Source organism: Salmo trutta, chromosome 17 (assembly GCF_901001165.1).
Source record: "Salmo trutta chromosome 17, fSalTru1.1, whole genome shotgun sequence".
NCBI classification, from domain to species: Eukaryota; Metazoa; Chordata; class Actinopteri; order Salmoniformes; family Salmonidae; genus Salmo; species Salmo trutta.
In genome coordinates, this window is record NC_042973.1 from 30,284,595 (window position 1) to 30,308,719 (window position 24,125).

The 24,125-nt window shown below is 43.4% G+C and overlaps 1 protein-coding gene across 3 annotated transcripts in view; it reads left to right on the forward strand.

The window, feature by feature from the left end:
- Positions 1 to 23,865, forward strand: part of LOC115152009 (FERM domain-containing protein 5) — a 113,285-nt gene extending 89,420 nt beyond the window's left edge. Inside the window, exons 2-15 of one of the 3 annotated variants that reach the window (XM_029696441.1) lie at positions 105 to 209; positions 1,140 to 1,182; positions 1,525 to 1,545; positions 2,017 to 2,095; positions 7,369 to 7,466; positions 9,718 to 9,841; positions 11,921 to 12,008; positions 12,244 to 12,332; positions 13,009 to 13,072; positions 13,321 to 13,412; positions 14,540 to 14,614; positions 15,319 to 15,387; positions 15,535 to 15,641; positions 18,855 to 23,865. In XM_029696441.1, the coding sequence (XP_029552301.1) occupies positions 105 to 209; positions 1,140 to 1,182; positions 1,525 to 1,545; positions 2,017 to 2,095; positions 7,369 to 7,466; positions 9,718 to 9,841; positions 11,921 to 12,008; positions 12,244 to 12,332; positions 13,009 to 13,072; positions 13,321 to 13,412; positions 14,540 to 14,614; positions 15,319 to 15,387; positions 15,535 to 15,641; positions 18,855 to 19,438 (1,638 nt within the window). In that variant the 3' untranslated portion in view covers positions 19,439 to 23,865. The remainder of the gene's footprint in view (positions 1 to 104; positions 210 to 1,139; positions 1,183 to 1,524; positions 1,546 to 2,016; positions 2,096 to 7,368; positions 7,467 to 9,717; positions 9,842 to 11,920; positions 12,009 to 12,243; positions 12,333 to 13,008; positions 13,073 to 13,320; positions 13,413 to 14,539; positions 14,615 to 15,318; positions 15,388 to 15,534; positions 15,642 to 18,854) is intronic. The other 2 variants (XM_029696442.1, XM_029696444.1) reach the window with 2 other exon arrangements.
- Positions 23,866 to 24,125: the final 260 nt, after the last annotated feature.

Consider the following 24,125-nt stretch of genomic DNA (forward strand, 5'->3'; position numbering starts at 1 on the left):
TTTAAGTGGGGGTATTTCCTCGAAATTGCCTGCTTACAGTAGTTTGTAGTGCTCTTGTGTTTTCTGTCAGTTCCTCATGTTATTGTTTTCTCCTTGTCTTGCAGCGGGATGCAAAAGGACAGTATCTGTTCGACCTCATCTGCCACCACCTGAACCTACTGGAGAAGGACTACTTTGGCATCAGATATGTGGACCCAGACAAACAGCGGGTGTGTGTGTGAGTGCTTGCGTGCGTGCGTGCGTGTGTGTGTCCGTGTGCTGCATGAAGCATACTGCAGTAGAGGTGACGGTTGAAAGAGATACAGGGCCAGATTGAAGATGTATGTTATTTTCTTTCTTTCATAACACACCATATTAGAGCGACACTCATTCCAGCAGCAGCAGCAGAGCACTAAAGGTTATTATATTCTCTCAGAAATAGCTTGTAGCTGCACTGCTTGATTCATGAAGAATTAACATGTGCTCAGAGCGTGTGTTTTAGCCACAGAGACAAGACACAGGTCCTGCTGATCCTGCATTTACAATGAGGAGAGGGGCTTGATGGAGTTAATGTTCCCAGAAGACAGGGGGATAAACCAAGGCCTGATATACTGGCAGAACCAGAGTTACCTTCAGCACTGAGCCTAGAGAGTACTGCCGCAGTCTGTCTGTCTGTCTGTCTGTCTGTCTGTCTGTCTGTCTGTCTGTCTGTGTCTGTCTGTCTGTCTGTCTGTCTGTCTGTGTCTGTCTGTCTGTCTGTCTGTCTGTCTGTCTGTCTGTCTGTCTCATCTGATACAACATCCATTACTGTCATTTATAGACAAAGAGGTTATCTGTATGGGCCTTTACTCTTCAATTTGCTTCAGCATGATGTTGATTTAATGATACAAATCAGGACTTGATAGCATGAATGATGTTGGTGTGTTTTAGATCCGAAGCTGACATGACATGACACAGGCTTTCACACATCTTTAGATGAACGGTCATTCCTGTCTATTGCATTTAACCTGCTAGCTTTTGTAGAGTGATATGGAGTGATTTGAGTATGGCGTCAGGAGTAACAGCTCAGCTCAGCTGTAGTTAAGGCGGTAGATGCAGGATTGACAGACGTTTCACTTTTGTCACACTTTGATCATGTGTCTTTTTTGTTGTTGATGCAGCATTGGTTGGAGGTCACAAAGTGTATTGCCAAGCAGATGAAATGTAAGTATTTCGAGTGTCTTCCTGTTCATGCTATGATCATTCTGCCAATTGAGCAATTGTAGTTATCATCACCATGGGGTCTCTAATGACACATTATGTAACTTGACTAATGGGTGGCAGGTAGCCTAATGGTTAAGAGTGTTGGGCCAGTAACCAAAAGGTTGCTGGTTCAAATCCCTCAACCAGCTAGGTGACAAATCTGTCATGAGCCCTTGAGCAAGGCACTTAACCCTAATTTCTCCTGTACATGGCTCTGGCTAAGAGTGTCTGCTAAAATGTAAATGTAATGATTGTGCATTTGAATACAGATGGTAGGAAGTTACTGTATTATGATTTCAACAGATCAAGATTCTCCATTTGACTGTGAGTATGGACAGAAAAGATGAACTGTCCCTCAAAAAAACTCAAATAAATCCTAGCAGAAGATAATCCACACTAAGGTCTCTCACCCACTCTCTTGTCTTTGCAAATCATCATGAACTGTGTCTTGCTAATTGTGGATACAGAGTTTAAGTGAGATTCCGTTAACCTAATCTACTGTATACTGTGCTATGATAGGAAGTAAAGATCGAAAATCATTTTCATTTATGGTAATCGTTTTTCAGTGCCACCTTCAAAGATTGCTTAATTAATGGGTTCTGTTTAAATTGAGTAGCCATTTGAAATGCTAATATGTTAACCGAAATGGTTTCATCAATTCATGTTAGCACTGTTAGAACACTTTTGCAAGGTGGTGCTTTTAGAGCATTTTTTCAGTTAATCATTTTAACTCTGACCATGAAATGTTCCTGACTATTTTGTTCTCCATTGCTGACTCAAGCCTTTGTCCCCCAGCCCAGCCTCCGTTCACCATGTGTCTCAGAGTCAAGTTTTACCCTCCTGATCCCGCTGCTCTCAAAGAGGAAATCACCAGGTAGGATTTTTGTGATCCTCAGCAAAGTAAAGAAATGCCAACAACCACTCCCCCAGCCACCACTCTGGGTTCCTCTAGTACAGGTATTCCCAAGCTGGGGTACGTTTCACTGCCAAAAATAAAATGAAACCATCTAGTGTTCAGCGAAATAACAACACAATGTCAAGTACAGGTAGCCTTGTCAAATAATTAACATCCAATCACATTAACCGTTACTCTCTCGCAGGAAACCTTCACTCTTGCACAGACATTTAGAAACGAAACATGACAATTTGAAAATAAGCCACGGGAGTTTTTGGAGCGAGAATAAAGACGACTTTCGAGTAGTAAGACATTTATAAAAGCAACAGATACCATGAATAAGAAGGAGCTAGAAGCATCTTATATGGGGAGCTACCGAGTGGCTAGGACAAGCAAGCCCCATACTATTGTGGAGGACTTAATTCTTCCTGCTGCCATGGATATGGCTGGGACAATGCTGGGGGAAAGGCACAAAAAACTATTGCATTATACAATGATATGGGTAGCGAACATGTAACGCTTTTAAAACATACAGAAGTGCGCTGGTTATCAAGGGGAAAAGTATTGACATGTTTTTTTTATATGGGGAGACAAGCTTAAAGTTTTCTTTACTGACCATCATTTTCACTTGTCTGACTGCTTGCATGATGATGAGTTTCTCACACGACTGGCCTATCTGGGTGATGTTTTTTCTCGCCTGAATGATCTGAATCTAGGATTACAGGGACTCTCCGCTACTATATTCAATGTGCGGGACAAAATTGAGGCTATGATTAAGAAGTTTTAGCTCTTTTCTGTCTGCATTAACAAGGACAACACACAGGTCTTTCCATCATTGTATGATTTTTTGTGTGCAAATGAACTCAAGCTTACAGACAATGTGAAATGTGATATAGCGATGCACCTGAGTGAGTTGGGTGTGCAATTACGCAGGTACTTTCCAGAAAAGGATGACACAAACAACTGGATTCGTTATCCCTTTCATGCCCTGCCTCCAGTCCACTTCAGTCCACATATCTGAACAAGAAAGTCTCATCGAAATTGCAACAAGCGGTTCTGTGAAAATATAATTTAATCAGAAACCACTGCCTGATTTATGGACAGGGCTGCGCTCAGAGTATCCTGCCTTGGCAAATCGCGCTGTTAAGACACTGATGCCCTTTGCAACCACGTACCTATGTGAGAGTGGATTCTCGGCCCTCACTAGCATGAAAACTAAATACAGGCACAGACTGTGTGGAAAATGATTTAAGACTGAGACTCTCTCCAATACAACCCAACATTGCAGAGTTATGTGCATCCTTTCAAGCACACCCTTCTCATTAATCTGTGGTGAATTATTCACCATTTTTGATGAACAAATAAGGTTTTATTTAAGATGGCTGAATAAAGAGCAAAATTATTGATTATTATTATATTATTATTTGTGCCCTGGTCCTATAAGAGCTCTTTGTCACTTCCCACGAGCCGGGTTGTGACAAAAACTCACACTCATTCTTATGTTTAATACATTTATCATGTAGCTTACAATGATGGCAACAAAAAAAACATTTGAGTGTGCGCTGACCCTGGTGCTAGAGGGGGTATGAAGCTGGAGGTTGAATGTTTGAAGGGGTACGGGACTATAAAAAGTTTGGGAACCACTGCTCTAGTATAAAAAATAAGTAAGGTAGAGCAGCCATGGCTTTGTGTATAAAATCTTTTAATAACTTTTGCCTTTTCAAAAGCAGTTTCAAAGCACCCTCTGCTTATCACCTTTTTTCATACTTTTCTTTTCCTCCAGAAGTGTTTGCCTGCTGAATGCACATACAATATTTTTAGTTTTTCTAGTCATTATTGAAGGGCCTCCATAATAAAACAATTCTGAGCACTTTGTGTCTAAAATAGTGCGATAAATATTAAAAAGAGACTGCAGTTTGAAGTAAAGTTGAGATGTACATAAAAAGCCTTCCTAAGTAAGCTGGCGGGCGAGCCTGTTCTCAGAAATTTCAGCTAAATTGGGAGGCTGTGTAGCTGGGCTGTGCTCTCCGTTGGTCTCTCTGGCCGGCTGACTTGCTGGCTGTTGAGGGAAGGCAGGGAAGGAGGCGGACTGAGGGTCAGTGACGGCTAGCAGACTCCTCTAAATGATACATGATTAGCCCCCAGCTAGCTCAGATTGGAATCATTTTTGCACAGTTCTTCGCCTGACTCCCTCATCTCCTGTGCAGTCTGCAATGAGGTCACCCAGAAAAGCCTCTCTGTGCCCTCAATAGGGCCTTTAAACACCCTCTGATACGCTCTGATTTCTACCTCCTGATGATGACATCAAAGAAGCAAGTACAGTGCATTCGGAAAGTACCCCTTCACTTTTTCCACATTTTGTTACATTACAGCCTTATTTTAAAATTGATTCAATTGTTTTTTTCCTCATCAATCTACCCACAATACCCCATAATGGCAAAGTAAAAAAAGGTTTTTGGACATTTTTACAACATTTTTATATAATAAAACAAATGGAAATATCACATTGCCATAAGTTTTCAGATCCTTTACTCAGTACTTTGTTGAAGCACCTCTGGCAGCGATTACAGCCTCGAGTCTTCTTGGGTATGATGCTACAAGCTTGGCACACCTGTATTTGTGGAGTTTCTCCATTCTTCTCTGCAGATCCTCTCAATCTCTGTCAGGTTGGATGAGGAGCGTCGCTGCACAGCTATTTTCAGGTCTCTCCAGAGATGTTCGATCAGGTTCAAGTCCGGGCTATGGCTGGGCACTCAAGGACATTCAGACACTTGTCCCGAAGCCACTCCTGTATTGTCTTGGCTGTGTGCTTAGGGTCGTTGTCCTGTTTGAAGGTGAACCTTCGCCCCAGTCTGAGGTCCTGAGCGCTCTGGAGCAGGTTTTCATCAAGGATCTCTCTGTATTTTGCTCCGTTCATCTTTTCCTTAACCCTGACTAGTCTCCCAGTCCCTACCGCTGAAAAACATCCCCACAGCGTGATGCTGCCACCACAATGCTTCACCGTAGGGATGGTGACAGGTTTCCTCCAGACGTGACGGTTGGCATTCAGGTCAAAGAGTTCAATCTTGGTTTCATCAGAGCAGAGAATCTTGTTTCTCATGGTCTGAGAGTCATTTAGGTGCCTTTTGGCAAACTCTAAGCGGGCTGTCATGTGCCTTTTACTGAGTGGCTTCCGCCTGGCCACTTTACCATAAAGGCCTGATTGGTGGAATGCTGCAGAGATGGTTGTCCTTCTGGAAGGTTTTCCCATCTCCACAGAGGAACTCTGGAGCTCTGTCAGAGTGACCATTGGGTTCTTGGTCACCTCCTTTACCAAGGCCCTTCTCCCCTGATTGCTCAGTTTGGCCGGGCGGCCAGCTGTAGGAAGAGTCTTGGTGGTTCCAAACTTCTTCCATTTAAGAATGATGGAGGCCACTGTGTTCTTGGGGACCTTCAATGCTGGACCTTTTTTTGGTACCCTTCCCCAGATCTGTGCCTCGACACAATCCTGTCTCGGAGTTCTATGGACAATTCCTTGGTTTTTGCTCTGGCATGCACTGTCAACTGTGGGACCTTGTATAGACAAGTGTGTGCCTTTCCAAATCATGTCCAATCAATTGAATTTACCACACGTGGACTCCAATCAAGTTGTAGAAACATCTCAAGGATGATCAATGAAAACAGGATGCACCTGAGCTCAATTTCGAGTCGTTTTGTCCTTAAGTGGTATTGTGTGTAGATTGATGAGGAAAATGTTTTATTTCATAAATTTTAGAATAAGGCTGTAACGTAACAAAATGTGGAAATAGTGAAGGGTCTGAATAATTTCTGAATGCACTGCACATGTGCAATTGAGTATGAGTGTGTTTCTATTGTCTGTGTATCGGTACGTGTGTTTGATTATGTCTATTACAATGTTTGTGTATGTGTTGAAAGGAGGCATACACACCTAGCCTGATTCATATGAGGTGTTTGACATCTCATATTCATTACTGTCTAGGGATTCATTCACTTGGGTGTGATGAAATGAACATAGAATGCTGAGTGCAGATAATGAATTGTGTGGATTATGTATGGGTGAGAGGTTCTGATGGAGTGGGAGAGGGAGGGGAGAAGGGGAGTGAAGGCTGAGGAAAAGAGAGATAGAGAGAGAGATTATGAGAGTGGCAGGGAGGGATAGACCACCTCATCTAGTTGGAGGTCAGGGAGAGGAACGGTAAAAGGAGGGTAAATGATACAAATCAATGACATGTCTTTTTCAATGTTGTTTCCTTGTTAATCAAATGCTGAAAGGATACTGTATAATATATAGCACAATGGTTAGACCACACAATGAGGGAAGAGGATAGGGATGGGTAAAATATTCATTTCAATTCACGGCTGTCCTTCAACAAATCTACCGACAGCAGAAGTGTGAAAGGCAGATAAAAAGACAAAATAAATGTAGGGCAGAAAATTGTCAGGGTACAGCATCGGTGATTTAATGGTATCACCCAGAGAGAGAATGGAAGGTTGTTTTTTTAACACATAATGCTCCTTAAGTGATATGCTATTAACTGTTGTGGAGCTGGTCTAGATTACAAAGTTACAGCCGAGCAAACGTGTCTTTTTGCATTCACATGGGTTCTCCTGGACTTATTCTGGTGTTGGTTCTGTCAAGTTGGTGTCAGGGGAATCTGGGGTCCATTTGGTTGTCTCTCCAAATGATCCATTAAACCATTTCTTTCACGTGTTACATTCACTTTCAGAATCTTTAAATGGGCAAACCTGTACATAAACCATTGCTAACACCTGCATTGTTCCAGGTGTTAGTCTTAGTCTGCAGCCAGTGTAGCTGCATTGTTCCAGGTGTTAGTCTCAGTCCGAAGCCAGTGCAGCTGGTGTATCTGGCAGACAGTGCTGCTGTGTTCTGGGAGGCCCTGGTCCCATCTGGGTTCTAATCTGTAGGCTTGAACAGAAACACAGTCAGTCGACAATAGCAGCAGTTTGCCTCAGGACCTTCCCTACCAAACCCTGTCCCCAAAACTAATTTAAACATCCTTTCCCCAGAAACAGAAAGCACATTTTGTGCAAAATCTATAATTTTTTATTCAAAGCACCCAAGGGAATCTGAAATCAACATTATTTTGAGTTTGTCACTGGGGATGTCTTGCCATGTAGTTGTTTTGCAGTAGATCTAAAAATACGTCTGTAATATTGATGAATCTCATTAAAGTAGACGTGTGACTGAGTTTCATGACCTCTGACCTTTCCCCTCTCTGTTCTGGTTCCAGATATTTAGTCTTCCTGCAGATCAAGAGAGATCTGTACCACGGCCGCCTCCTGTGTAAGACATCGGATGCTGCCATGCTGGCTGCCTTCATCCTGCAAGGTACAGTGACAGGACCTGCCAGTCACCCCACCATCGAGATAAATACCAGCCAGGAAAAACAATCCTGGATTGTAGTGTAATCAGTTTGTAACGCAAATTATATGTCCTGTGGGTTTCTTACCTCCGTATTGACTGATCTCTACTGTATACTAAAAAGCATGAAATTAGAATTTCATGCAGACAACATGTGCACCTCCATACTAATTTACACTGTCAAACCATAGCTGACAAAGAAAGATGGGACGGATGATAAGTAAGATCAATGCTTTGAATGCATAAACATGAGGTTGCTAGGTTATAAGGTCTTCAACATGATTATCAGGCATCTTGCTATCAGCACTATCGTTAGCTGTTTAAAATCAAAGCAAATTGTATTCGTCACGTACACAGTTTACAGCAGGTGCAATGAAATGCTTATGTGCTTGCTCCCTCAACAATGCAGTACATTATTCAATTACATTTACAGCAATAGAAATAGTCAAGTCCAAAATAACTATTAATAGAAGTAATAGGAGAGGTAGTACGCATAGTAATAATGGAATGTATTACACTGTATTTACAAATATAAAGTGGGTAGTGACTTGGTCACGCAGTAGAATAAATAGTATATACATGTCTATGTGTGTGTGTTCTGAGTGTATGTTTGGGTGTACGTTTGTGTGTAAGGTTTGGATGTGTGGGTAGTCAGTGGAAATAATCTCTAAGGTGCAAATAGTCTCTAAGGTGCAGGTCTATGCAGGAAGACATCTAGGGTTAGCTGTTCACCAGTCGAATAGCCTGGTGGTAGTAGCTGTCAGAGCCTGTTGGTCCGAGACCCAATGCTCTGATACCGCTTGCCAGATGGTAACCGAGTGAACAGTCTGTGGCTCGGCGACTGAAGTCCTTGATTATCTTTCGGGCCTTCCTCCGACACCCTCTGGAGTAGATGTCCTGCAGGGCATTGGGCCGTCCTCACCACCCTCTGTAGAGCATTCTGGTTGAAGGTGGTGCAGTTGCCGTACCAGGTGGTGATGCAGCCGGTCAAGATGCTCTCGATGGTGTAACTGTTGAACTTCTTGAGGACCCGTGGGCCCATGCCGAATTTCTTCAGTCGCCTGAGGTTGAAGAGGCACTGTTGCGCCTTCCTTACAACGGTGGTTGGTGTGATTGGACCATGTCAGGTCTTCTGTGATGTCTACGCCAATGAACTTGATGTTTTTGATCCTCCCCCTCCGTTTCCTGTAGTCCACGATCAGCTCCTTTGTTTTGCTGACATTGAGGGAGAGGCTGTTTTCCTGGAACCACTTGACAGGGCTCGAACCTCCTCCCTGTAGGCTGTTTCATCGCAGTCAACGTCAGGCCCACCACCAGTGTGTCATCGTTAAACTTAATGATGGTGTTGGAGTTATGGGCGGCCACGCAGTTGTGGGTGTACAGGGAGTGCAGTAGGGGGCTGACCACACACCCCTGGGGGGCCCCGTTTTGAGGGTCAGCGTGGCGGAGGTGTTGTTGCCTAACCTCACTACCAGGGGTGGCAGGTAGCCTAGTGGTTAGAGTGTTGGGCCAGTAACCGAAAGGTTGGTGGATCGAATCCCTGAGCTGACAAGGTAAAAATCTGATGTTCTGCCCCTGAACAAGGCAATTAATCCACTGTTCCTAGGCCGTCATTGTAAATAAGAATTTGTTCTTAACTGACTTGCCTAGTTAAATAAAGGTTAAAAAATAAAGAAATAAAAAACCTGCGGCCTACCTGTCAGCAAGTCTTGGATTCATTTGCAGAGGGTGGGGTTCATGCCTTGAGCTCAGTGTCAATGGTGTTGAATGCTGAGATGTAGTCAATGAACAGCATTCTCATGTAAGCATGGAGCTCACACGTAGTAGACCCTCTAAAAACATATTTGAGGGGTACAGGGAGCGAGCCAAAGTCTGCAGAAAGTGCAGTATCAGGTCCCTTGGCAGGTGCCCTTGCTCTGTTCAGGAGGAAGGGCTGCTGCTGAATTAAAGATGTGCTGCCTGGTCACCTTCTCGTCCTTGCTCGCTGGGGGAAATAATTGTCAGGGACTTCAGTGCTGCATGAAGTCACAAATAAACAACAGCAACTCTGTCATTTCAGAGCTCTGCTGACATACAACACAGGTGTGAACCAACACATGGAATGATGTGGATATTAGACATATTACCGTATATACTGTATGTAACCATGTAGGGTTAGAGTGTGGTGCTGTGAAATGGTATATAATTTCATGAATATTTTTCTATCTCTGTGTTCCAGCTGAGATTGGGGACTATGACCCTGGGAAACATCCTGAAGGATACAGCTCTAAATTCCAGTTTTTTCCAAAACATTCAGAGAAGCTGGAGAGACGAATCTCAGATATACACAAGACAGAATTGATGTAAGGACCAATCCACTGTTCCTGGGTCTCTCTCAACCACTCACACATGCACGTTCATGCATACACACAACATTCAACCTATAAGACAACTCAAAGCACTTACAAGTGATTCAACTTTTATAGCGCTATTCATTTAAAATAAATCTCAAAGCGCTGCAATTGTTATCGTCTTGGAGACTAGTTCCTTCACCCTTTTCTCAAACATTTGTTTCATCAAATGGAAAATCTTCTAAAGCTTGCAACTAGCAGAAACAGGCAGATAGACTGGCTAATGGCCCTTTGTTATTTAAGGCTTTTGTAGAAAACAGAGTTGAGATGGTGGAATTGTCTTGAGCACACAAATTAGTACTACCTTTCATTAGAACAGTCATTAGTGTACTAATGATCTGGTAGGGAGTGCAATGCATTACACCTAATGAAGTAGGATAAGGTAGTGTGCACACAACGCACACACACAAACACACACAAACACACACACACATCACTTTCTCTGCCAGCAGGTTAGGAGATTAAGCATCACTGAGGGTTTCTTCATGATGATACACAGGTTAGCAGATTAAGCATCGCTGTGGTTTTCTTCATGATGATACACAGGTTAGCAGATTAAGCATCGCTGATACACAGGTTAGCAGATTAAGCATCGCTGAGGGTTTCTTCATGATGATACACAGGTTAGCAGATTAAGCATCGCTGATACACAGGTTAGCAGATTAAGCATCGCTGAGGGTTTCTTCATGATGATACACAGGTTAGCAGATTAAGCATCGCTGAGGGTTTCTTCATGATGATACACAGGTTAGCAGATTAAGCATCGCTGAGGGTTTCTTCATGATGATACACAGGTTAGCAGATTAAGCATCGCTGAGGGTTTCTTCATGATGATACACAGGTTAGCAGATTAAGCATCACTGAGGGTTTCTTCATGATGATACACAGGCTGTGACAGACACTTACCACACTGATCCTTCACGCTCTCCCTCAGGACTCTGAAGGTCATGTGATTGAGGCCGCATGGATAATGGTTTAGCCATAATGAATGAGCTATGTATCCTCCCTCTCCTTTGTTTTAACCATAATTAGTATGAGATAATGTGCTCTATAGAAATGAAAATACATTGAAACATGGATCAGACATTTTCACTTTAGCTCAGAGGTGATTTGAAGGTTCTTTAATGTTTGTTGCTATTACTGAGTGCTTTGTCTACACTGAAAAAAGGTGCTTCAGTATCTAGAACCTAAAAAGGTTTCTTTGGCTGTCCCCATAGGCAAACCCTTTGAAGAACCCTTTTTGGTTGTAGGTAGAACCTTTTTGTTTCCAGGTCGAACTCTTTTGGGTTCCATGTAGAACCCTTTCCACAGAGTGTTCTACATGGAACCCAAAAGGGTTCTACCTGGAACCAAAACGGGTTATCCTATGGGGACAGCCGAAGAACCCTTTTGGAATCCCGTGAACTGGTCATGGCCATGGAACATACTTTATACTGTGGAAAGCATGGAGGATGTGACTGCACCCAAATGAGTGTAGTCAGGTTCGTAGATATAGGAGCTGTAAGATAATTATAGATAAGATCCTCTGCTGCACTCTAGTGGGTTGTTCACGTCTCACCACCAACAAAACACCTGTCCAACATGCCTGGCTGTGGAAAATATCCTTGGAATGCTGAGGCAGGTGCCTATTTCGATTTTTTTAGTGTATCAGTAATTCAAGCCTAAGGGTCGCAGGCATATCTTGATGTGTTTTTTCCATTGATTGTGCTGGAGGTCAGGCTGATACTCACATTACTCCATTGCTATTGGATGTTGAATGGTTGGTGCTTGATTAAATGTTCATTTGTAAAGGCATCTAGGACGGTTGACACACTATCTGCATGTCTGGCTATGTATCCAGATCTCTGTGGTCTATTCAGCATCTGCTAGCTCAGTCTGGTGATCAATCCTCTGTGTAAGGGGAAGAGTTTTGTCACTGTTAATATTATTCAGGCGTTTTACCTTTACTTGTTCGTTTCATAGACCTGGCTGTATTGATGTTAAGTATCTTAATCAGACATTGATGCCATATTTGTTGGTGCTCTCTCTCAGTGGCCAGACACCTGAAACATCAGAGCTGAACTTCCTCCAGAAAGCCCAGATGCTGGAGACATATGGTGTGGATCCTCATCCATGCAAGGTGGCCAATTCTCACACACTGCTGCTTCAGTTTAAGACATTTTCATTTAAAGACCCTTTTTTTTCCCTCTACTTGAGCTTTGAGGTCTCTCTTGGTAGAACGGATAACAACTTTCTAAAACAAATAGCAGCATATACAGTTATGTAGTATGTTCAGTGCGTGTGTGTATTTGATACAGGTATATCGAGTATTGTATGGTGCCGTTATGTAAAACACTTTATTCTGTTTCTGACAGGATGTATCTGGAAATCCAGCCTTTCTTGCCTTCACCCCGTTTGGATTTGTCGTGCTTCAGGGAAATAAGAGGGTTCATTTCCTCAAGTGGTGAGTAGAATGATTTCTCCTGTAACCCTAAACCAAAATGCCCTATCTTGTTATACTGTCACAATCAACAGAGTGTGTCCATCTGTCTCTCTCCTCCTGATCAGAGGGCCAGAATGCATACAGGACTTATAGGTGTCTCATTATGTTAGCTAGTCGCTACCATTCTGGGCATATGATTCCACAGCCTGTCTGTTCAAAAATCAACGTGTTTACAGATTGGATGCTTAATAGAAAAACATGTTTTCAACCACAATGCAGAAATGTTCAGGCATGCAGCTGTGGCTATAAGAATCTTCAAAGACACATGGATCAATGCTGTATTCTATTCCATACAGCTCCTCTCTTTAAGCCAGTAACCCACTATATTGGGTACTGTAATAGTTCAATATGGGTTAGATATAGAAATCCCACTGCCTAATTCAGTACCGTATGTCTATAATACCTACTAATTCTGGCCAAGTAGACAATGTGAATGTTACAACATGTTATTTATGGCTGCTTTGTTGGTTTTACCCATCCCATGTCCCCAGTTTGCCTGGGATATTATCAGAAATGTGTTCTGTCAGACAAACATGGAGCTTTTTGTGTGATCTTTTAGTGGTTGTGAGGACTTTTTAAAGAGCCTCTCAGTGCAGCCGGATATGTGTGTGTAACTATCCCCTTTCCTTGTGGGCAGGAATGAGGTGACTAAACTGAAGTTCGAGGGAAAGATATTCCATATATATGCAAATCAGAAGGAGGTGAGAGCATGAATTATTGTTGTGTGTTGGGGGAGTCAAGCAGAGAGAGCAGTGCAGCAACATACTGGGACTGTTCTAAGGCCATTATACTCCGACAACAGGGCTTGGAGACACCATGATCTAGTCATACCACAGACCAGTGTGTTCAATCAACAGCGGTAGTTACAGTAATGACTCTTGACTCTTGAAACTCTGAGATAAACTGTCAGTTTGTTTTATTTTCCTGCACATTTATTTCTAATGTGCAGGACAAAAAGATCATCTTGACATACTTTGCACCAACACCAGAGGCCTGCAAGCACCTGTGGAAATGTGGAGTGGAGAACCAAGCCTTCTACAAGTAAGTGTTGTTCTTCCTCTAGTCCGTAGCTACACGTTGTACTCCAGTGTATCTGTGAGAGGGGTCCGAAGGGGGCTCTCCTCTCACCCTGAAGCGTCCTTCTCAGAGAGGGGATGAGACGCGTGGCAACGGTGACCTATTGTGAGTGAGTGTGCACTGGAGTGAGGCAGTGAACACCCCACTGCTCCTCCAGAGAAATGAGTCCTCCTTCCGTCTCAGCCATGACTGATTGTATGTCCTCTACCCACCTCCTCTGGGAGGAGTTAAAACATCCCCACCCCCTGCAGCACATCAACACAATGACTGGAGAGAGTGTTGTAATGGATGAGGGTGACAGGGAATGATACTAAGGAGCATGTGGGCTGAGAGAGTGCTCAGGTGATATAAGGACACAGAGGAAGGGGGAGGGAGAAGAGGGAAAGGGGGGAGGAAAGGGCAAGCGTAGGGCAGCTCACAGCACACAGCGAAATGGAATTAGTATGATGAGATTTCCGGCTATAGGGCTGTAGATCTCAGTGGGGACTGGTGGATTTTCAGGGACGCCTGGCTCATTGGCACAGAGTTTCATACTGCTGTAATGAAAGCCATCTGTCTATGAGAGCTACATCCCACAGAAACAGACACATGCACATCAGGCACACACCACACATACACACATTTATAATTCAGGGCACAATGATTTTTTATGTAATTTTCCCATAGTTATAACTAAGCTATGTCTTACATATAGTATAAATATGCTATTATGTCTTACATATAGTATAAATATGCTATTATGTCTTACATATAGTATAAATATGCTATTATGTCTTACATACAGTATACTGCATGCACACATCTCCCAGGAGGACTAGGCACTAGGCCATAATACATGACAGTCAGGGTGTTGCTTTCCAGTCCAACCTGGGCTTAGAGAACCAGATAGCATATAAGGCTGGAAATAAAGAAGCTCATTGTATGTACTAAAAGTGAGAACAGCAAAGTGCGAATAGGCTGTTATGCTGTAGGAGGGAGAATAGGATCAGTCCACAGACTCCTTACAATGTAAAGAGTAAAAAGTATTAACAGCTCCCAAAGTTCACCCCTCTTTTCTTTCTTTCCTCTTCCCTTCTTTCCCCCTGCATCAGGCTGGAGAAGTCGAGTCAGGTGCGGACAGTGTCCAGCAGCAACCTGTTCTTCAAGGGGAGTCGTTTCCGCTACAGGTATAGCCAATTATGACAGTGAATAGAGGGCACAGCAGAGAGCCCACAGCTGTGCTGTAGAGCTTGTCCCTCAGGAGGGGACCTTTACCTGAGCCTGACACCTCAGACAGTAGGCTAGAGGACACAGAGGGGACAGTGTTTTAGTTGCAGGTTCCATTTCATTCTTTTCATATCTGTGAACGCCAAAGGGCAAGGGGCGGGAAAAATAACTGGGCATGTGAAACCTTTTAAAGGTTTTAGAGTTATTGTGTTTCACCTGTTTTATAGTTATTGTGTTTCACTGCAATATGAACTAGAAATCTAAATGTTCAAATGGTTTCAAATGATTACAGGTGAGTCCAGTGTGTTATGATGAAAGGTTGAGTTTGTGTTTGAACCCTTGGTTATTTTTTTGATATTGCAGTATTGTCTTGAGACAGTGATTGGGTTAGAGAGTGGGTTCACGAGGTTAATCTAATCTCAGTTCCCATGTACTGTACTTATGCTTCTCACTGAACTGCTGTCAGTGTACTGTGTGGCGCCAGGGAGTCTGGGGTCGTGTGTGTGTGTGTGTGTGTGTGTGTGTGTGTGTGTGTGTGTGTGTGTGTGTGTGTGTGTGTGTGTGTGTGTGTGCGTGTGCGTGCGTGTGTGCGTGTGTGCGTGTGTGTGTGTGTGTGTGTGTGTGTGCGCGTAAGTCTGAGCTCAATTATTGTGCTCTGTTGTAGTGGACGAGTAGCAAAAGAAGTGATGGAGCAGAGTGCCAAAATCAAACGAGAGCCTCCAGAAATACACAGGTAATATCAATGCTATCCACTAGATGTCAATGGGGGCAGTGTATCATCTCAGATTACAAATATGGGATGTGTGTGTGTATGTGCCTCCGTGCCTCCGTATGTGTGTCTGTGTATGTGTGGACATGTGCATGTTGTGTGTCTCCACAGGGCTGGCCTGGTTCCCAGTAGAAGCTGTCCGTCCATAACTCATGGCCCGCGCCTCACCAGTGTTCCACGCACCCGCCGGAGAGCTGTCCACATATCCATCATGGAGGGTAAGAGTTTGACCTAACCCTTGACACACTCGTCCCCTCAGTCAACCCTGACACTCAATAACAATCCCCTCAAGAATGTGGACAGGAGGGACACAGCTCTGTCAGTTTTCTGCAGCTATATGAACATGTACACTAGACTGGAGAGTTGTGGGAATGTGTCGCAACACGTTAGTTTGGATCTGTGGTTTTGAAAGTCATTTGTGGATAATTCAATGGAGCAATAACAGAGGGGAGGGTGTTAAATCCAAAGAGTTTTAAATGGATCAGGTTCTTGCTCCTATTTGGGAGCCTGTTATCCCCCTCCCCAGAACACACACGCATATACACACACTGTAACCTGAGCTTGACCATGTCCCGGCTTGTGGGAGTGGAGGGCTAAGTCGCATGTGTGTGTGTCACTCAGGCTGCTCTATTTCAGTGCCAGCTCTCAGCGCTGGGTGTGTGTGTGAGAGTGAGGGGTACAGTGCCAATACAAAGGCAGTTGGTGCAGCCATCAGTCAGTCCACCTGCCCTGGGGCCTGGGCTCTGAGCCTGCAGGTGGGCCTGCTCCTCCTCTCACACACAGTGATCTGACCTGCCTTTGTCCCTGAGGCTAACCTTGCAGGCTGACACTGCAGCATGGGCTTGGGTGAACAGGAGCAGCATGACTGAAGGTCACTGGTACCTGTCCTTGTCACAGCTGAGTCCCTGCCTGCCTCCCAGTATGTACACCTGGCCATACGCAGGTCTGGCTCTAGGCTGCTGCAATGAGTGAGAGGGTCTGGTGCTGCATGTCTCAGAGAGCTATGAGAAGTGCTCACCTATCACCCCCTGCCTGTGCTGACTGGCTGTCTTACAGTAGTATTAATACCCCTGCTGAAAATAGCCAGGGCCTTTCTCTCCATGTATGTCACTGCCCTGGGTGGGGCCTGAACAGGGCCAGCGCTGGCCGTCTGAACACTGCTAGAGCAGGACAGTGGCTCTCGCTAGCCCTCATACTGCCAGTCAAGACAGCAGCCATCGGTCTAACACACATAGCGAGACCACCAGGGCTCTGGGACAGGGACCACCAGGACTGTACAAAGACACACATGCTTTGAGCTCTAGAAGACGCCACCATGGTAAAGTGTCTGATCCGCATCACCACCCGGGTGAACGTCCACCTGCGGATGATCAACCACTGCTACCGAGATGTGAAGGTGCGCGTGCTGAGCCTGGGACCCCGGATGCTGGGAAAGGCCCTGGGCGTCCTGCCCCTCTACCCTGCCCTGACTGGACAGGAGCCTGACAGCCTCTCCCCTCTGCCTCCCCCCATCCTGCCTGGCACCCCTCTGCCAGACGGCCAGCCCGACAGCCGGCCCCAGTCCAGAACCCCAACAGGTAACCTCATCAGCACCATCCTGGAGTGTGTGTTACACAGTTACCAGCTCTCTCTGTGTTAAATCAGTCCCACCACATCAATGTTGACCGAATGGAAATGGCACCATGCATTTGATGCTGTTGATGTCTGATCCTCTAAATCATATGGTCCTTGGTGGTCCTTTGTGAATGGAGATTCTTTTGGTCTATTTTTCTTTGAGATGTCGGTTCATTTATCCTTTTGTTGGTTTAGAGGAAGTCTTGAGTTTATGGGTCTCATTATTCTGGTTGTGATGGTTGAGGTACAAACTAATGAGCTGATCCTGGTTTGTTGTTGATTTGTGAAGTTATGATTTGATTTTGAATTCAATTATATCTTGGCCTTTCAAGGATTTTGATGTCCTTTGCAAAATATATTGTGCAGTCAATTGTTTGTAGGTTGCATTTGGCAATCTGCCCTGCAACCAAGCATATCCTATGATGTACTGAAGGAGATTACCAATGAGTAAAGATGGCCTCTCACTTTCACCCACTTCAGAGGCATCCTGCTTTTGCTTTGACAGAATCTCAGCAGTCAGCATGGTTTAAAAGAGCTGGCTTAATCTCGATTTTGTAAGGATTTTTTTTGCCTATGGATGAAAAGCACACATATGAGCATTGACATACGCCTCATCTTCAGGAGATATGTTAATCCCTCTGCATCTATGAAGGTGTAACATTGCGGTGGCTGTCTGAGGAATGGAACAGTCAGTGCAAGCTCAACTCTTTCTCACCCGCAGTGACGTCTATTCTTCAGCTCTTATAAAGAGAATATATAGATACTTTTGTTTGCATGTCCTTTAGGTATATTCAAAAATGCTGCTTTTGCTTTTTACAGGGTAAGCATGTGATCACCGATGAGCTAGCAACCTTTAATGCATGCTAAAGCTCCCTGTAGGCTACCCCAGAGACCAATACTGAGTCAATAGTTATTTAGGAAATCATGACAGTTGAAAATGAGAGCAAAGGGAATTCAATTGACATGGGACATTACTTGAAATATTTATATTTATTACTATCTTGTGGATTATGATATTCTCCCTGTTATTGCATAGGCCTGTTTACTTCCCATTGTGGTAATTATAACTCCCTGTTAGTAGGTTGAAATGAGCAATACTTAGTGTGTTATTATCATCCTGTACTTTGACTTGAAGGCCCATCAAGAGTCCATATACAGTACATAGGCCTATATTAGCTTCTGACTGAAAGATAAAACGCACACCCACCGTGACCTTCAAGTTTTAGACCTGGGAGGGCTCAGAGTGCTGTGGGACTAATGAACGAGCTGCTAAATAGAATGGAGCATGTGTTTGTTGATCTATCTATATGTCATTGGACATTGCCCACTCATCAGACCTTCATCTAGATCAATGATCCAGTCCAGACCCATGTTCATATGATCCACCGTTAAAACAAACAGATTGCATTATGTTACTGTATAAACACACTGATATGCTCTCACAGGATTGAAGCTATCTCTTATTAGACATTAACACTGCAGTGTTGTGTGTACTGGAAACCCCCTCTCACTCTGGGGATCTATGATCAGGTTTCCCTTCTCAGACTGGTCTGCCTGGAGCCTGAGTGTCTCCTGCCTTTAACAGACCTCTTTACACCCCGTTTATGAACTCCTCTATACCTGCTGTACCAGTGTGAACACTAGATAGTCTCTAGATACATCTCATGTCAGTGATCTGTAGTGTATGCATATTGTGTGGACAGCTGGGGTCTGTAGCCAACTTTACTGGTATGTTTTTATTTCTCCTGAGTGTTTCTGTTTCTCTCTCCCTCCCTCTGTTCCCTCACCTTCCTCGCCCCACCCCCCTGCCCTGACAGGTCTGGAGTCGTTGCGTGACAGTGCCCACTCTACACCTGTGCGCTCTGTGTCCCATGGGGACTCCTTCATGCCGCGCTCCCGCAGCCTGGCCACGAACGCCAGCGAGGGCTCAGCGGTGATCTCTGACGAGGCCTACAGCCCCTCTGACAGTGTGCTGCCCACCCCCGTGGCAGAGCACAGCCTGGAGTTGGCCGTGGCACGCCAGGTCAACGGAGCCCCCTGCAGCATCGAGGAGGAGAAGGAGTCGGAGGCGGGCACCCCCTCTGTGGGGGAGGCAGGCGACTTGACAGACAGTAGAGCGGCGGTAGAGGGTGCAGGGGGGGCCTCGTCGCTCAGCGAAGTGGAACAGGTGAATAAGTTTGTTTTAAGTGTCCTCCGTTTGCTCCTTGTGACCATTGGACTCCTCTTTGTCTTGCTCCTCCTCCTCATCGTCCTCACCGAATCCGACCTTGACGTTGCATTTTTACGTGATATCCGCCAGACCCCCGAATTTGAGCAGTTCCATTACGAATACTTTTGTCCCCTCAGGCGGTGGTTTGCCTGCAAGCTCCGCTGGGCGGGCAGTTTGCTCATTAACAAATGAGAGAGAGAGAGTGAGGCCATAGAGTGCGTAAGCCCATTTGGGGGTTTGAGAAGACGATTAAGGCTCCGGAGAGATGGAGGGCAGCCCCGTACCAACCATGAACCCAGCTTCTCTCATGATACTCCTTCTGACATACACCTCGGACCACTCCTGGAATCACTGTGCCAGGAGTTTCTCTCTCTCTCCCTCCATTTTGAGTTACTCCCCCTTTTTTTCCCTTTACGTTAGTTTCTTTTTTACAAAGCCAGAAGACATTTTTGCATTTTTTTTAATTTCAGGTCATTTCAGGTATTTTATTTTTTCAAAAAATATAAACAAAAAAATATTAAACTGAAATCAAAGAACTGAAGTATTTTAGAACGTTACTTTTTAGGAAGTAGACATTTTGTTGCAACGAATGAAAGTTGCCTTCATTTACTATTTATTGTTTGGAACATAAAACATTTGCATATGGGAGGAATGTGATGCAAGGATATCAGGAAAGCCACCAAGTCATTGAAATGGTTCAGAACGGAGTGAGCTAGATACAGTTTTGAAAACATCCATCCCAATCAATACATCTATAATGATTTTCATTGGATGGCCATCGATCAGAACACCTTATGTGAGGGAAATTAGAGCAATGTGCATTGTGTCTGTCTGTCAAAGTGCAAGTGATTGAAATTGAGTAAGTCAGGATGATTACCAAATGCCTTTTATGAAGAAAAAAGTAGATGACATGAAGACCGTTTTGAATTTGGCGGATTGTTTTAAAGTTATAATTTAGTGGAAATGCAACTACTGTATGTGTTTAAAGTAGAAACTGTGAAGTTTTATAAATGATACAGTTAAATAAACCAGTAACCATGGTGTTTTGTGACCCCATTGTGTCAGTAGCTTTTAGAAGTGTTGATGATCAACCTCATGAAAACACTCACTAGCACCAATGGAACCAGTCTAGGTAGATGTGCAATAATCTTATGGTTAAATACTTCAGTACTTTTGAATGAGTGCATTTGTTTTGTCATATTTCTTAATTTAGTTGTGTCTACATTTCTTTATTATGTTAAGATCTGATGAAATTTAAGGATTTCTTTGTATAAAGAATTTATGGTTTATTTTAGTTACATATCAACCTTGCTCTTAAGTTTGTGTATATCACACTATAATTAATTGTTAGCATAAGAATTACAATGATGTACTTTTTGTACAAAGTAGTTTGTTTCCTAATATATTGACAGTTTTTCCATGTATATTTTAACAGAACTGAAATGTTATTTTGTTATTGAAGATTAAATTATACATTTTTTTAGCGCTGTGTTTCAAGTGAGGTCTAGCATTTATGGACATATTGGAAGGGGGGGTTTAACTCAGAAACAGATATTTTATCCAGATCCACTGACTCCCCACAGATCACACCTCTCTCACTCCGCCAGCAATGAAGCATCAGTCACTGTATGCACCCTTTTTAGAAGTCAATACAACTATTTCCAATGCCCACTATGGGCCAGGAAGGCACAACAGATGGTGGAGGAACAATACATATTTTAGAAAGTAGACTGGACTACAATACCAACAGAAAAAGCATAGTCAGTCCAAAGACATGCCTGGAAACATCACAACAAAAGCAGATAGTCAATAGTTTTCCACAGTTTGAGAGGTGACGGTGCAGACTCTTCTGCCTCATAGCTCAAAGGAGCAATAATTCTGCTGTCATGGCTGCTGGATTCTGGGTAAAATCTGTTTTTGTGTTTCTGTCTACCTCCTCTACTGTACCTGGTGCAGGTGTGAGTGCGTTTGTGTGTCTGTATGTAGGAATGTAACAAACTTCAAGATGATAATGTGAAGTGTTGACTGAGAAAAATATGGTCTTATTTTTGAAAAGGGAGAATAACAGAGAGTGATAAGTAAGAGAGATTGGAAAGAAAGAGATTGAGTGAGACAGAGGTACAAGGGACGTCAGAAGAGATGAGCAATGAGGAACTGGTGAGTGACCAGCCTCACATGAAAGTGGCCGGTACAAGTATAGTCAAAGGGGAATGCATTTGTGAGCACTTGGTGCTTGTGATTCAATTGGCAGTATAGCCATGCCTGTTTTGGCCTGTTATTTCACACCATGACCTCCACACAGCTGCCCCATGCTCTGATCCCCCAGCAGTGCTGCTGCCTGCTCTGCCCTGGGGAACCCAGCCTGGGCCCATGTAACCAGAGCACTGTAGCCCCTGGCCCTAAGTGTAGTCTGTCTCCCAACAGCACCCTGCTAGTTGAGGTAGACCCAACAATGAAGACACTACAGCATACTGTAGTGCTATGGCTGGGTGTCTACTGTATTCATAACCATTTCAGTTCTTAACCCTCAATCAACCCAGACATCTGTGGGGATAAATATCCATGTTTATGGCACAGGGGTGGTAAAAGCAGCCCTTAGTAGCAAATCTGGTGCAGTAACCGTTATATACCGTATAAAGGCAGAAATTCCTGAGTCAAATATGCATGCTCTCTATGCTAGTATACCATGCATGCACTTCCAATGAACAACAGATACAAGGATGGAGGACGACTTGAAAGGTTGAATTTGTCTGTACCTGGACGGGGAGTGTAGATCCGATATGCAAGATAACGGTACTGTTTCATTGTTTTATGCATTCATATTTCCTATTTATTACTTGCCTAAAGCTAAATACTGTAAAGGTCAACAGGACAGTAGGCAGAGTATGTTAGTGTTACTTCTTAAAGGTCAGGGAACTGGAAGAGCAAAAAGGAAGGAAATGTCAATTGATGGTCTACATTTGTATGCATTAGCATTATGTAGCTTCAAATGTCTTTTCAAGCATGCACCAATTAAGGCAGTATCATTCAATGAGCAATAATCAGTCAAACTGTAAGAGCAAATGGACATAGAAATGTATACAGAAGTCTTACACTGGACATTGTGCTGTTGGTTTTTGCAGTGTCAAAAATCTGTCTACTGTTGCTGTATCTACAAAACCAACAAGAGCTCATGGTACGCTCCTTTTCCTTTTTTATAAAAACAGTAATAATGTGAAGACAAATACAGTTATCATTGTTCTTAGTATTTACCACATTTTATAGTGTTTCTTTCATTGTTAGTGCCCTTGTTGGGATGTTAGCCTTCAGAGTTTTGTTCAACAGTACTTCAATGTGACCGAAGCGTCTTTCCCTGTGCCTGGAATCTTTAGTTCCTAACAGCTCTGCATTTTACAAAAGGGGCAAATGAGTGAATGGACATAGACATATATTCAGTGCATCCTCATAAAGTATGGACGACCCTTTCATTTCACAGACTCAAAGGGAAAACACTGCTTGCTGTGTAGCTTTGACTTCTCATGCTGTAGATGTTGTGTTAGTATAGGGTGGTGGTTACTGATCTCATGTCATGTTTATGGTCAGCACTTATGGCAGCATGAGTCATCTGTGTGTCTGGGGGAAAGTTCTGGAGTTGTCTCCACCTGTATCTGTCTGTACAGGTATGTTGCCTTTGAAAAACCTTGAAACTATACAGTACCTTTGGTCTGGTAATGTCATGTTTAAATTATTTTATTTGACTAATCTCTATTGGGAACTGGCTGTAGTACTTGTTTGTCTGGTAGGTGTGTAAAACAGTATGGAATTGTTCTGATGTTATCTTTGGACATCTGCTATGGTTTACATGCAGTATGTTGGAAATCATTCTGCAGTTAAGTTCTATAGGACAAACTACATTAGTTATTGAACATCAGTTAAAAAGTCAATACACTGGCCATACCCATAAAGTCTGAACTGGAAACCACAGGCTAAATTGGCATAACACAGGCATAACATTGACTGGCTATTATTCTGATAAAGGAGGTAAAATATATTCTACATATGATGGCTGTTTGCCAGAGACATGAAGAGTAAACAGTAGCCAAGCAAAAAGGACAGCTTGAAAAATAATATGCTAGTTTGACTGCAAACAAGGTAAATGGCATTGAGTGTTCTTTTCCTGAAGGTCCCCTTTACTCTCACAGTAATACTACTTAACAAGTAGAGGGCAGACGGAGTAGCTGAGGGAGTTAATAAAATCAGTCATACTATTGTCACCTTGTAATATGCTTCTACCCCCTAACCAGCTCCCAAGCAAACAGACACTCACACAGCCATGCATATACATGTAAATAAGTGTATATGCATACCAGTGTCTGTCGGCATGTCTTATGTATTCTGCATCTTTCCATGTCAGGACTGAAGGTTGCTGTTTATTTACGTAATATATGAATATACAAATATATACAAATGTATGTGCCAAATCCAGTCCTTGTTCAGTCTCATCCATTCCGAACCCATGTTTGTACTGTAGGAACCTTCTGTACAACACAGTATAAAATATTGTTTCTCTCTGATAGTCCCTTGTAACTGGTGCCATTAAACTACTCAAACTTGAAATAAACATTGGATAAAAATGTAAAGTGGATTCTTGTGGTTTATGGCTCTTCACTGCACATTCCCATCAATGCAATTAAAATGTCAACATTTTTGTATAATCTTTCCATGAAAACAGTACCGGTATGTCTCCGATAGATTTTCTGAAAGTTCATACTATACTGACGTCTAAAGGAAACCTCTTCATATTGCATGTTTTTGGGGTAAATGGCAGTAAGTACAGTATTCGAAGTAGGTGTTCAAGGAGTGGCTTTGGAACAAGTCTGTGAATGTCCTTGAGTGGCCC